This window comes from Morchella sextelata, assembly GCF_020137385.1.
Source record: "Morchella sextelata strain SCLS chromosome Unknown scls_21, whole genome shotgun sequence".
NCBI classification, from domain to species: Eukaryota; Fungi; Ascomycota; class Pezizomycetes; order Pezizales; family Morchellaceae; genus Morchella; species Morchella sextelata.
In genome coordinates, this window is record NW_025408636.1 from 1155478 (window position 1) to 1168858 (window position 13381).

Sequence of the window (13381 nt, forward strand, 5' to 3'; positions counted from 1 at the left end):
TTAGGAAGGTGGTCAAAAGACGGTTGACCGTTGGTGGATGCCTTCAGGAGGATAGACTCCGGGGAAACAACGGGGTATTTAGACCCTTATATAGAACAAAGACTGTGCGAATTACCATCGTGAGGGTGTGCTGGAATCGGCAACTCGTAACGCCTAACCATATACACAAGGCAGGGGACGACAAACAAAGGCTCATCGTCGCCGGATTAGGTTAATGAATGAACCAACACGAGTGCTTTGACGGAGGTTTGCAACTGTTGGTGGTGAGGTCAGACGACGTTGTGATGAATGATGTCAGGTCGCATGTGCTTGGCAAAGCTTGGCTCGAGGCTGACGACCCCGGGGAAACGATCGTCGGTCTGTGCTACAGTGGTCATTTTGCTCAGTCAGAATTCCAGCAGTATAAACCCACTCGATACCAGTGCCAGTGAACGCGAGAATGAGGCATACGACGAAGCAAAAGACGCGCACGACAAGCCAAAAGACCATCACGACTGATCAAGAAAGCGGATGTCATCCACACCTTGCCCCCTGTGCCCAAGGTATTACCGTCGCGCGGGACATCTTGCAAGACATATTTACCGGCATCATGGCGGTGACGATGCGCCTGAGGACGAGCGTTTAGAAGACGAAACTACGCTGCCAGACGCCGGGCCTGGTACGCTTACTCTGGTAATTGATGGCTCGGACGATTCTACAGACTCAGAAGCCGACTCTGAGGCGGAATCCGACTTTGACCCTGACTCCGACGACGATGGCCCTGCGGCGATCGCCCCCCCGATCTCAGAGCAAGCTGACGATAATCAAAGGGCCACAGCATACCTACCCAACAGTGGACAAAGACTAGGTCGGGTCCAGGGCTATCGGGACTATATGGAAGAGAATTGGAAGCCCTGGGCACCATTCAAAGACGCGGCGGAATGGAGATTGGCTCGTTTCTTTATCGAGCACAAGCTGACCTCTACATCAATTGACGCCTACTTCAATGAGGGGTTGCACAAGACGACAAAGAACGAGCGTTCCTTTCAGTCCGCTTATACTTTCCAGAACCAGCTCGACAAAATGACGGGCTCCCCACCTAACTTTCAATACGGGACCGTCGGGGACGGCTTTGGAAGAACGACCGACTTATATTACAGGAATCCGGTCGAATGCGCGAGGTATCTCTTGGGTCAACGTTGCTACAAGTCGAGCATGGTTTATCGGCCGGAGAGGGTTTACGACGCGGACGGATATCAACTCTATTCCGAGATGCATACAGCGGACTGGTGGTGGAATATGCAGGAAAGACTTCCTACCGGGGCCACGATTGTCCCGATTATCTGCAGCTCCGACGTCACGCATCTGACAAACTTCTCCGGAGACAAGAAGACCTGGCCGATATATATGACGATAGGCAATATACCGGGAAAAGTACGATCCAAGCCGTCGACCAAGGCGCATTTGCTACTCGCACTATTGCCAATACCTCCTAAGATAATTGGCGACGCGACGTCAAAGGGGAGACTCCGGTCCTGGGCGGCGGAGACGCTGAGGAGAGTCATGTCAGTTATACTGGAGCCTCTGCTGCACTTTGACCAAAGGCTCGGCGTCTTAATGGGCTGCTCAGACGGGTACGAGAGACGTTGTTGGCCGATTCTGACGGCATGGCTTTCGGACCACATGGAGAGCTGCAATATTCTGAATACCAAGTTCAACTTGTGCCCCAAGTGCGAGATACCCGTCAATAGACTGGGCGAATACGAAGCCGAACCGCTCAAGACCTACCCTCGTGATCAGGACGAATACAAGAGAATGTATCGTCAGTACAGGGCGCTGAAGGTACTGGAGAATCCGACGAGAGACGAAAGGCGGGAGCTGAAGACGCTGACTAAGTGGTTCGATTCTCGTGGTTTACGACCTCTGTACAACCCTTTCTGGAATCTCCCCTTCGTACAAGCCTACGACCTCCATAAGCAAGACATGCTCCACGTGGTATACTTGGGAATCCTGAAACATCTTATGGAGTGGCTGGAAGACTTCCTGAAGGAACATGGTCGTTTGGATGAATTCAACGCCATATGGACGCGCATGCCACCTTACCCTGGATTTACCCCACCGACGAAGCCTTATCAAGCGGTCAGTCAATGGCAAGGGAAGGAGATGCGTAATTTTCAGAAAATAATCTTACCAGCCCTGGCGTCTGCCCTCAGGAATCCGTCATCTGCCCAGGCAGAGCCATTCAAGAAAGCCTTTCAATGCGTCCGGGCATTGGTCGACTGGGCACTAGTCGCCCAGCATCGTTCTCATAACGAGCTGACGATAGACATGTTGGATAATTACCTAAAGGCTTTCCATAGGACGAAGGATATCTTCAGGAAATATCGCGCGACTAGAGAGACTGACAGACTTGTGGCGGAACGACGGAGGGAATTGCGCGGGGAATACGACGTCGAGTTAGCAGGCCTAAACGACTCTTTAGGCCAAAGACGAAGGGTTATCGCAGACCAAAGGCTAAATCTCCAGGCGGAAACCGACGAGATCTTGCGAGCAGAATCCCACTTCAACTTCCCCAAAATACACCTCATGGGCCATTTCGCAGAGCACATTCGTCAATACGGCAATATTCCGGACTATTCGACGGAGTCTTGCGAGTCAGCCCACAGGGATCAGATCAAAATACCGTATCGTCGGAGCAATCGCGTCGATCCCGCAATGCAGATACTTCGGACGTTTAACCGTGATTATACGTTTTCCATTTGCGAATTAAATCTTCTACAAATTGCCCGGGACGGTTTTTCGACCACTGAGCTTGTCGGCAATCTCGACGTCTTAGAGCCACGTCTGAGGAGGAGGATGCAAGCTGCAAGACGGGATCTTAGAGACCCTCAGGACGACCCGGCGTTTCAAGCGCAGGATATCGCGCCATTGGTCTATTTACCAAGCGACACCAGGGTGGAGAAGAGGTGGGTCAAATGCCCGGTCAAATTAACAAATGTCGGTAGTGTAGATATCGCAGGTGCTACAAAGAGACTGGGGTATTACATCCGGCGGTATTTCAGGAGGGAGCTATGTCTTGGATACGAAGATATGCCCGAAGACATCGATAGCTGGCGGGTAAACACATTCAAACAGCTCAACGTACCCGTCCTTTTGCACGGCGAGGGCGACGAGAGGACAATTCACACACTTCGTACGACGGGAACGTCAGGTTATAGACGGGGAAACGCGCGCAACGACTGGGTCTGGTTTCGTCAAAAGCTGGCTGACCTGGACGCTTTGCAGGGTTTATGCCCAGCAAGGCTGCTTGCGGTCTTTAAGCTCAGGGACCCAAGACGAAGGGGGGCCAGACTTCTGGCTGCGATACAACCATTGAAGCCGGACTTCAATGGAAACCCCAATGTCGACCACGGGCTAATAAGGGTATCACGCTGCTCAAGCTCTCCTGACGATATATGGGTAGTAAACATAAAAAGCATTTTGGACGCCGCTCATTTGGTGCCTGAGACGACGTCATCTACGAACAATAGATGGTTTATCAATAGTACGATCGATCTATCGACATACTGATCAATTTACTGAAGTAAGACGGGACTTTGGACTGAGTTTTTTATAATGATACTGACGACATGAACACCAGACAAGAGACTTTAGACAGGTGGACTTCTGACGATAGGTTTTGGGCAGGGGGGATTATGACGAACGGGGAAGACAAACGGGAATTAGGCGGGAGTCCTTAGACATGTTAAACAGTGGATATTCGACGCACTAGATTGTATTGTACATATTAGGTGGAAGGTATTAGACGGGCCCGGGGGTCATTAGAGTTTGTATTTTAGACGAAGTGATTATTGGACTTGGATTTTGGACAGAATTATGTCCGAGTCAAATGACGAAGATTTCCCAATTGAGCCATCTTCGTCTTTTGACGGGTAGTGAAGACAGGGACATTTGGCATAAGACGAGCGTAGGATAGATTGATTCAAAAGACGAGCTAATGAGGTCGCACGACCGGTTTCGTAATTGGAGCTCTGAATGGACAACGTTTTGTGGTCGAATGACGGGCGGCCAAAAATAGCGGGACATACGACGAGATCCCAGAGCCAAAAGACGAGGTCTTGGGGGCAAAAGACGAATTTGGGCATCTGGGTGCCGGAATTCGTCTTGGGGAAACCCATTTTTTGCTGATGTTACTAAAAACTTTAAAAGAAAATTTGGACATACAAGACAAGAGGTTTCGAAATAGTAACAGATTGTTTTCTTGATTATATAATGCTAGCGATAAACAGTTAGTTTGTAGATAATTTCTAAATACAATATGAGAATTCTATTATTGTTTCTTTATTCAATTTTTCAGATACATAATCTTTATATGAAGCTGAATTTTTGGTTTGATTAAAATAATTTTGAAGTTTGTAATAACTAACTACAAATTTAACAAATATAATGGAAATCTTAAAAATTTCTAATTTTATTCACGCTATCTCCGAGTTTAGCTTCTCTATATTAATTCTATAATCGACTTTGATATTTTCATCGCTGAGTTTATATATTTTATATGTACTTTATCGACGAGTTTGCCGTTTCTGTCTCTTTGTTTTTCTAATCTATTTGAACTCAATCTCCAGCTTTGCTGTCTATATTAACAACTTTCCCATCTCTATTTTGAATTTTGTTGTCTCTATCTCCAAGTTTAATTTCATTATTTCAACTCTATTGCTGAATTTGCCGTCTCTATATTCAACTTTCCAATCTACGCTATTGAATATTTTGAAGCTTTCGACAGCATAAAAAGTGGCAGGAAGGGAATAGGGAGAGAGAGTAGGTAACGGATCCAGATTTGCTGACTACAGTATTCAAATGTCGTAATTTTACTATATTAATTCCTTCGCTTGCTGTGTCACCTGCCCCTGCTACCACCAATTTGCCTGATCTGACTATTGTACCTGCTTTAGTTAATGGTGCAGTTTCCAGTTTCAAGATGAATTATTTAGATCGCAGAACCACTGGCACTACTATTCCTATGCCTACTACTACCCCTGTATTTACCGCTGAGCTGTTGCTTAGTCAATTAATCTTTCCAGTCCCTAATGTCAATTCTGAAATGATTCATAACAACAAGTATAGCTAGAAGCAATGAGTTCTAATGAGGCAACAGTTAATGCCTACCCAACATATTGCCGTCACCGAATACATTTATTTCAAGGTTAGAATTTAAATTAAAAATTACTATATAATCAATTTCCCTACCACGACCATGACAAGGCTCATTGGAATAATCAAATAGGTCAGGATTGCACGATTTCAGATACAGAAACCAAACTTTGATTGCTTCTATTAGTTGCCAGAATTGTAATTGGAGAGAATCAAATATGATCAGTTTTTACTTTGCGATCTTCCAATTAAATTGTAACTATAATGATTTTCATTTTGATTTTTTGCATATGTTCATTTCAATAATAGTCGTCCATTTTGTATATTATTAATGTTTGTATTTCAGGAGTCCAATCATGATTTACATTTTCGGTACTCTCATTTATTAGTTTTTTTAACCTTCCAGTCTCCAATGTTTTGTTTCTGTCATTTTATAATGTAAGTATAGAATTCGGGACAAGAATTTGTAATGGAGCCATTTCAACTGTCTGGTGTATGAGTACACACAGGGCCCATTTCAACTGTCTCGTGTATGAGTACATACAGGGCCTGGGTGCATGGTGAGAGTTATTGTTAGAAGCCAGTTACAAATTGATATGCAAGTACCGGCAGTGTGGTTAGCTACCAGCTGTTAGAGTAACTACATTCTGAGCGCTAGGAAGGGGATCTATTCATCGGAGCAATACCTGCCAAGTCTATGTCATCCCAGTGATTAGAAGGCTGGCTAGAGTGAAGCTCTCATTGCCAATTGATACTCTGTATCTTGTGAGCATTACAAGTCCACCGATAGTGGCAGGGACTAGGACAGGGAAGTCTACAATAAGCAAAAGCTCTACAGCAATAATTAAGCTTACATCTAAACGGCAGCTCATTCTTGTAGGCTCCAGTTATGTGGCAACCAAGGCTGCAGGTGTTACAAAGACTGTAACGGGGACTATGGGCGTAGGAACTATAAAGCCAAGGAATACAACCGAGGCGAAGACGTGGACGTAGGAGGTTCGTGGACTATGGACTATGGGGCCGAAGGGTATACCTAAGGCGAGAATGGAGACTGTGGACTATGGACTATAGATGGTTGTACCTGGTCTAGTATACCGGGTAAACCCTATGACGTAGCGCGAACCGAATAGTATTCGTAACTGTGAAGTACAGAGGTTGCATAAAGAGAAAAGGAAAAGAAAGAGAAACAAGAAATCACAAGACAACGCCCCCCTTATATATCCATACCCTATCCCAATACTGACTCATACCCTCGCGTAACAGAAACAGAAAGAACATAATAGAAACCCGCTTCACTAAACCCAACCACACTGCATAATCCTTCTCCCTTATACACAGACAACTCAAATAGCCAACCCATCTAGCTGCCGTTACAGACCACTCCCCCCTCTAAGGCCTACCTCCTGGTAGGCTTAGGCTTCCATGGATATCGTTTGTGAAATCGTTTGACAATATCGGGCGAATGTTCGACATCCGACAATGGCTGCCACGAAGCTTCATAATAACCGGCATACTTAACCAAGTATTCAAATCTTCCCCAACGATCCCTGGAATCCAAAATATCCTCGACTTCCCACTCCTCCTGTCCTTCAACTTCGACCGGCGGTGGTGGTAACTGTTGTTGTCCTGGTAAAGCATCATTTGCTGCAGATGACAATAAAGAGACATGGAATACGGGATGAACCTTCATAGACCGGGGAAGTTCCAGCTCGTAGGCATAGGGATTAACGATTCGCTTAATGGCATACGGCCCAATACGCTTCCAATCGAGTTTCTTCGACGGTCGTTTGGTAAGGACATGGTGGGTCGATAAGAAAACTTTATCCCCCACACGATAGTGAGGTGCTGGGGTTCGACGTATATTGGCCGATTCTTCCTGAATTCTTTGCGCTCGAAATAGTTCATCCTTTAGGAAATCTAATATATCCTTCATCTTCCTTGCAATACTGTTAGCCTGATCCTCCGCTATCGTCCTACCATGTTCCAAGGGACCAAAAGTCATTCTTGGATTCCTCCCCGAGTTGGCATAAAATGGAGAAATTCTCGTCGTTTCAGAAGCATGGTTGTTTGTTGCAAACTCGGCCATTGGCAACCATCGAACCCAATCGTCCTGTTGATAAGAAACATAACTTCGAAGATATTGTTCCATCACAGCATTAATTCTTTCCGTTTGTCCGTCCGTCTGGGGGTGAAATGCTGTAGAGAACTTTGGCGATATTTCCAAACGATTGCAAAGGGACCTCCAGAATTCCCCAACAAATTGTGTTCCTCGGTCAGATACCATAGTTTCAGGGAGTCCATGTAATTTCTAAACATTATCGATATACAACCTCGCTACTTCTTTTGAATCCGCCTCTTTAGTTGTGGGAATCAGATGTCGCATCTTGGTTAGTCGATCCACTATCACCAATATCGCATTATATCCATCGCTTTCCGGAAGATCAGTAACGAAATCCATCGATACATCCCTCCATGGTCCATCGGGTATTGGCATAGGTCGAAGTACCCCATAAGCTGCATTGCGTGGTGCCTTACTACGGGCACACACATTGCAATTCCTAATGTACTGGTCGACATATTTTCGCATCTGTGGCCAGTAGTACTCTCGATTCAGGAGTTCCAAAGTCTTCGCTCTGCCTGGATGGCCTGCCGATGGTTTATCATGATGTTCCTTTAGGAGTCTTAGCCGAAGATCGTTGTCATTTAGTACATAGAGTGCGCCACGATAAAGTAGCCGACCGTTATTGTCTTCCGTGCATTCGGCAAGCGAAATCTTATTCGAGTAACGGACGCCATTCCGAAGCATTGCAAGGACTTTGTTCGGGAAACTGTCAACTTGGTAAGCATTTAAAAACAACTCTTCTACAGTGGACATTCCTTCAGCGGATTCATTTGAAAAAGAACCCGTGAACAAACTTAGCTTTGCATCTAAATTTTTTCGCTTCAACACCACTTGACTCTGATGGGTCAACCGCTCATCCCCTTCTTTAGGCAGGTCACCCGACCTCCTAGTTAATGCATCTGGTTTCGCCCCTTGTTTTCCTGGTCTAAATTGAATGACAAATCGAAACGTGAAAGAAATTCCGACCAACGGGCTTGTCGACGGTTTAATAACTTTGTTGACATGAAATATTCGAGGTTCCGATGGTCGCTAAGAACTTCAATTGGGAATTGTGCCCCCTCTAAATGATGTCGCTATTCCTCAAAACATCGTACGACTGCTAGGAGTTCTTTGTCATAGATCTCATAGTTACATTCCGCAGGGCAATGTTTCTTGGAGAAGAAAGCGACTGGATGTAGAATTCCTTCGTCGTCACGTTGGGACAGGATTCCAGCAGAAATATAGTCGGATGCATCGGTTTCTACCACGATTTTCCGATCCGGATCAAAGTGCATTAGTATGGGTGCCGTTGTGAACATCTTTTTCAATGTCTGGAATGCTTCATCCCTTTCATCCGTCCATTCGAATTTGATATTTTTCTTAGTCAGAGCTGTAAGCGGAGCAACAATTTTTGAATATTTCAAAATAAACCGTCGATAGAAATTTGCAAATCCCAGAAATACCTGAACATCATGGAGATTCCTTGGTGTGGACCATTCTAATACGTCAACAACTTTCTTCGGATCCATCCTATTCCCATCCGGGGTGAGAATAAGGCCGAGATATTTCGTTTCCTGGACCATAAATTCACATTTTTCAGGTTTAAGGTGAACATGATTCTCATCAAGTACCTTCAAAACCTTCTGGACGTGATCCTTATATTCTGACAAAGTTTCCGAATAAATTAGGATATCATCCAAATAAGCCGTGACAAATTGATCAAGATAAGGCCGTAGGATATCATTAATCCAATGTTGAAAGGTGGCGGGGGCGTTGGCTAATCCGAACGGCATTATTGTATACTCGAAATGTCCATATCGAGTTCTAAATGCCGTTTTCCATTCATCTCCCTCCGCTACCCTGATCTGATTGTATCCCCAACGTAGATCCAACTTAGTATAGTACTGTGCCTTCGAAAGTTTAGCCAAAGTTTCCTTTAACAGTGGTAACGGATACCGATTTTTGACCGTGATCGCATTAAGGCCTCGGTAATCCACACATAGCCGGAGAGTCCCATCACTTTTCTTTACGAATAGTATAGGTGCTCCCGCCGGTGATTTACTGGCCCGAATAAATCCTTTGGGTAAGTTCTCATCAAGATATTTCCGTAATGCTTTCAATTCAGTCTGCGATAGACCATAGATGGGTCCATACGGTGGTCGTTTACCCTCTTCCAAAATTATTTCAATGTCATGGGAGGGTCGGTGAGGTGGAAGGACTGAGGCGTCGTATTCTTTAAACATGGGAAGGCGATGGTGGAATTCCTTTGGCACGAGTTGCTTGACGTCGGTGGTGGATTTCTCAACTGCTGAAACGACAACAGTATGATGTTCCGGTAGAGGGACCGATATTCCATGGACAGTGACTGTCGTTCCACTGAGTGAACAGTGTTGACAACAGCTTTGAGAGTCAAAAACAAGTAAATTTTTCTTCGGCCGAATCGTAACATCGTGACGTCGCATCCAAGGTATTCCCATCACAATTGGATAGTGTCCCAGCTTCGTTACAAAACATGATGCAGTTTCCCGATGACCATGGATATCCAGCGACACATTAACAATATGGGTAATCGTTCCTGATTCAATAGGCCTCCCATCCATAACATCTACCTGACGAGGTACTTTAAGGCGGGTCATTGTGAGATTATTGTGGCGTACAAAAGATTCGTCAATAAAAGCGTATCCAGAGGCTCCGGTATCAATAAGGGCATAGGTGGGTATAAAAGAGTCAAGATTCTGAGAAACCGAGCAGGTAACGACAAGAGAGTCTTCGGACATCTTGTCCTCAGACACGGCAGCAGCAGAAATAACAGAGACTGGTGGCGGGGCTAGCCCCTTTGGTTTGCCATTTTCTACCAAAGGGGCTGACCTTTTAGCGCCGGCTTTGGAGACACATGTTCAATTGGCCTTTCTCGCCAATTGCTAATGGTACGGGGATCTTGAGAGCGAGGGGATAAGTAAAGAGATTTGGTGGAGGCATAGCGGCGTTGGGGTTTGACTGTGGTGGCAGAAACACAAGAACAAAGATCAGCGATGGTGGCATTGGCTTGGGCCTCCCAGGCCTTTGCAACAGAGGTGATGTGAAGAATCTCATCTTCAGCATCAGCGAGGTTTTCGTCAGTGATGGCGAGGCTTTCCTGATGTAGTGCCAGGCGATACCGAAGCTCCTCCTCTTCGGCCTTAGACTCCTCCAGCTCAATCTTCAAAGCAACGATAACCTCGTCGCGACCTCGGATGATCTCGGTAGACTCTTCCTGGTTATCGCACAAGGTTTGCCAAAAATCGGCAGCCTTTTCGTTGGCTGCTTCTAGTTCTGTGGTGAGGCTGGTAATAACCTCTTCCTGGGCCGTATCGATGACGGGTTCTGTTGGCGTTGGGGTGTCGAGAGGCTTGGTGAGAGCCTCCAAACACTCAGCAATAAGACCATGAGCCTCGGTAAGTTCTTCGCCGAAGTCTATATCGGCTGGGAGGGGACCATAGGTGATCAGAAATTCTGAAAGACGCTGCAACAACGTATCTTGAGTGGTGTCGGACATGGTCGCGACCGGAGCTAAGCGATGCGGTGTTGTATTGGTTGGCTGTAGAGGATGCAACCTAAGTGTAACGGGGACTATGGGCGTAGGAACTATAAAGCCAAGGAATACAACCGAGGCGAAGACGTGGACGTAAGAGGTTCGTGGACTATGGACTATGGGGCCGAAGGGTTCACCTAAGGCGAGAACGGAGACTGTGGACTATGGACTATGGATGGTTGTACCTGGTCTAGTATACCGGGTAAACCCTATGACGTAGCGCAAACCGAATAGTATTCGTAACTGTGAAGTACAGAGGTTGCATAAAGAGAAAAGGAAAAGAAAGAGAAACAAGAAATCACAAGACAACACCCCCCTTATATATCCATACCCTATCCCAATACTGACTCATACCCTCGCGTAACAGAAACAGAAAGAACATAATAGAAACCCACTTCACTAAACCCAACCACACTGCATAATCCTTCTCCCTTATACCCAGACAACTCAAATAGCCAACCCGTCTAACTGCCGTTACAAAGACTTTGACTAAGGGTGGTTGACTTGAGTATCGGAAACTCCTGCTGACGCTTAGAGAAAAGTGTGATAGCGGTGGTATTGTTTCCCGGACTGAGGAAAGGCTTTACCGCAACTTAGTAAGGAGTTAGGAGCAGAGAATAGAAGTCTTTAGAGTATAAGTACTCAGGCTCATTCTCGCCCTTCAGTCCTATTCTCTCCAGTCTTTATTAGAAAGAAATATCAAGTTCTTATCGTTAGCATAGCGCTTAAAGATTATTGAGTTCTAGCGATAGTATCTTTGAATAATCTCCAACCTGATTGTTTACCTTGCACGACCCTCTTTATTCTATCTTATTCTATTTCTCTTAGAAGAGATCCCCAATACAGAGTTACTCTGCATTCTGACATTGGATTTGGAATAGATTATGATATACTGTTTGCTGTGAGGGCAGAAGGATTAGTACGAAACTAAACATCAATTGTTTTTGCCCAACTGAATATGTTGGGTATTTTCTTCACTGTAAGAAATTACTCGTATGTAAGCAGTTACTTGTAAATAGGCAGAATTGGGGTATAAGTTCGATGTTTGTACTACTAGCAGTATACTTCATGAATGGTGAAGTCCCGAATATACCAATATCTTCAACTATATATGTAAGTATCATCTTTTGCCAGTTGAAACGATTGGGTAAGGATTTACCAGCTTGCTTACTTCTTGCACCTATGGAAAGTACTTATCTCAAGGGGGCGAGTAGCAAGTATGCCTCGGGGTATGAAAGAGGTCGGTGAGGGAGCCTACAATGGGGGTCCTGAAAGACTCTAACGTTGGTAGAGGTTTAATGGGACAAAGGAAGCAGCAGCGCGGTGGTATTCTCGAGTAAAGAATAGGAGATAATATTATATAATAATAGACAGCGTAGGTACAGAACATATTGTGTATCAAAGGAAAGGAGAGAAAGAGAACAGAAACGAGGAGAAAACCTCCTAATATACACAAGGAAATGCCAGCGATGACAAATCCAAAGTGACTCATATTCTTGCAAATAATAGAACCCGATAGAACTTGATAGAATCTTTCTGATTAATCCAACTCCTGGTAATCCAATGTATTAACTAATCGGTCTATGAAACAATCAGGAATCCTTGAGTAAAAATGAATTTCTCGTCCATAAGCCTGTTTATGATATTAATATATACTTAGCTATATGAAAGGCCACCCCTAAGAGCAAGTCTCCTGTTGCTCATCAGGATATCTTTACCTATATTGCAAATTTAAAACTACCCAATCTCAAATTTATTACGATCGCATCAAAATTGATTTGTTTGACAGGACGGATCAAAAATATATCCACATTTGTCAAGGAGCTTATACAGGACTATCAAATACTACCATACTATAATCAGTACAAAAGACTGAGGACTGGTAGGGAAGATAACATTTATGATAAACGTTTGCAAAGGCTACCATTCCTACTCGCAATATTTTCTCCTACATGTTCCACGTCAAACAGGTGATGGAGAGTATGAAACTGAGCTTGAAATTGGAATGGAGGAAATAGACGAGAGGAATTCAGAGACAAATAATATCCTGATTGAGGTTATCACACCTGAGATCCTGTGCTGTTGTATACAAGAAAATATGAATTGTAGTATGGATTTTGCTCGAGGAATGGTGGAAGATCCAATTGTTGTATATTATGGTAAACTTCTGGGCAGAACCGAAGAATGAAAAGATCAGTAGGAAATAGATGACCCTTCTGAGCTGTCTGAAGTTGAATCTCTAACCACAACAGATTACAATTTTAAAAGTACAACGCCAGTATTAGGGAGAGGCACGATATTTAAGAACTCAAGATTTCCTATTTGAATGAATGTATAATATTTTTACCTTGAATGTAGTATAGCTGTGAATTAATCTTGAGCTACTATGCAACAGGTTCAGTACTGCCTGAGCTATTGGTGAATGTACAGGTATCAGCACAGCTACTGGTACAAGTCAAGCTACTAGTAGAGCTCTTGGGGTAACTAAAACTGTCCTGAGTGAAGTAGAGCAATCCTGGGGTGAGATAGCTCTCCTATGATGAGAACAGCTTCCCTGGGTCGAGCACAGCATTCCT

At 44.7% G+C, this 13381-nt stretch overlaps 3 protein-coding genes across 3 annotated transcripts; 1 reads left to right on the forward strand and 2 right to left on the reverse strand.

Moving 5' to 3' along the window:
- Nucleotides 1–510: 510 nt before the first annotated feature.
- On the forward strand, nt 511–3549 carry H6S33_006869 (uncharacterized protein; the record flags this gene model as incomplete). The annotated part of the gene is made up of 1 exon (XM_044838227.1): nt 511–3549. One exon carries the CDS (start codon nt 511–513, stop codon nt 3547–3549), a length of 3039 nt encoding a protein of 1012 aa, XP_044689687.1.
- A 2980-nt stretch (nt 3550–6529) lies between these two features.
- H6S33_006870 (uncharacterized protein) lies at nt 6530–7417 on the reverse strand (the record flags this gene model as incomplete). The annotated part of the gene is made up of 1 exon (XM_044838228.1): nt 6530–7417. One exon carries the CDS (start codon nt 7415–7417, stop codon nt 6530–6532), a length of 888 nt encoding a protein of 295 aa, XP_044689688.1.
- A 24-nt stretch (nt 7418–7441) lies between these two features.
- H6S33_006871 (uncharacterized protein) lies at nt 7442–10085 on the reverse strand (the record flags this gene model as incomplete). Its single annotated transcript, XM_044838230.1, has 2 exons — nt 7442–8284; nt 8350–10085. Coding segments are annotated over 2 exons (2579 nt in total), but the record flags the coding sequence as incomplete, so codon positions are not given.
- Between the last annotated feature and the right edge of the window lie 3296 nt (nt 10086–13381).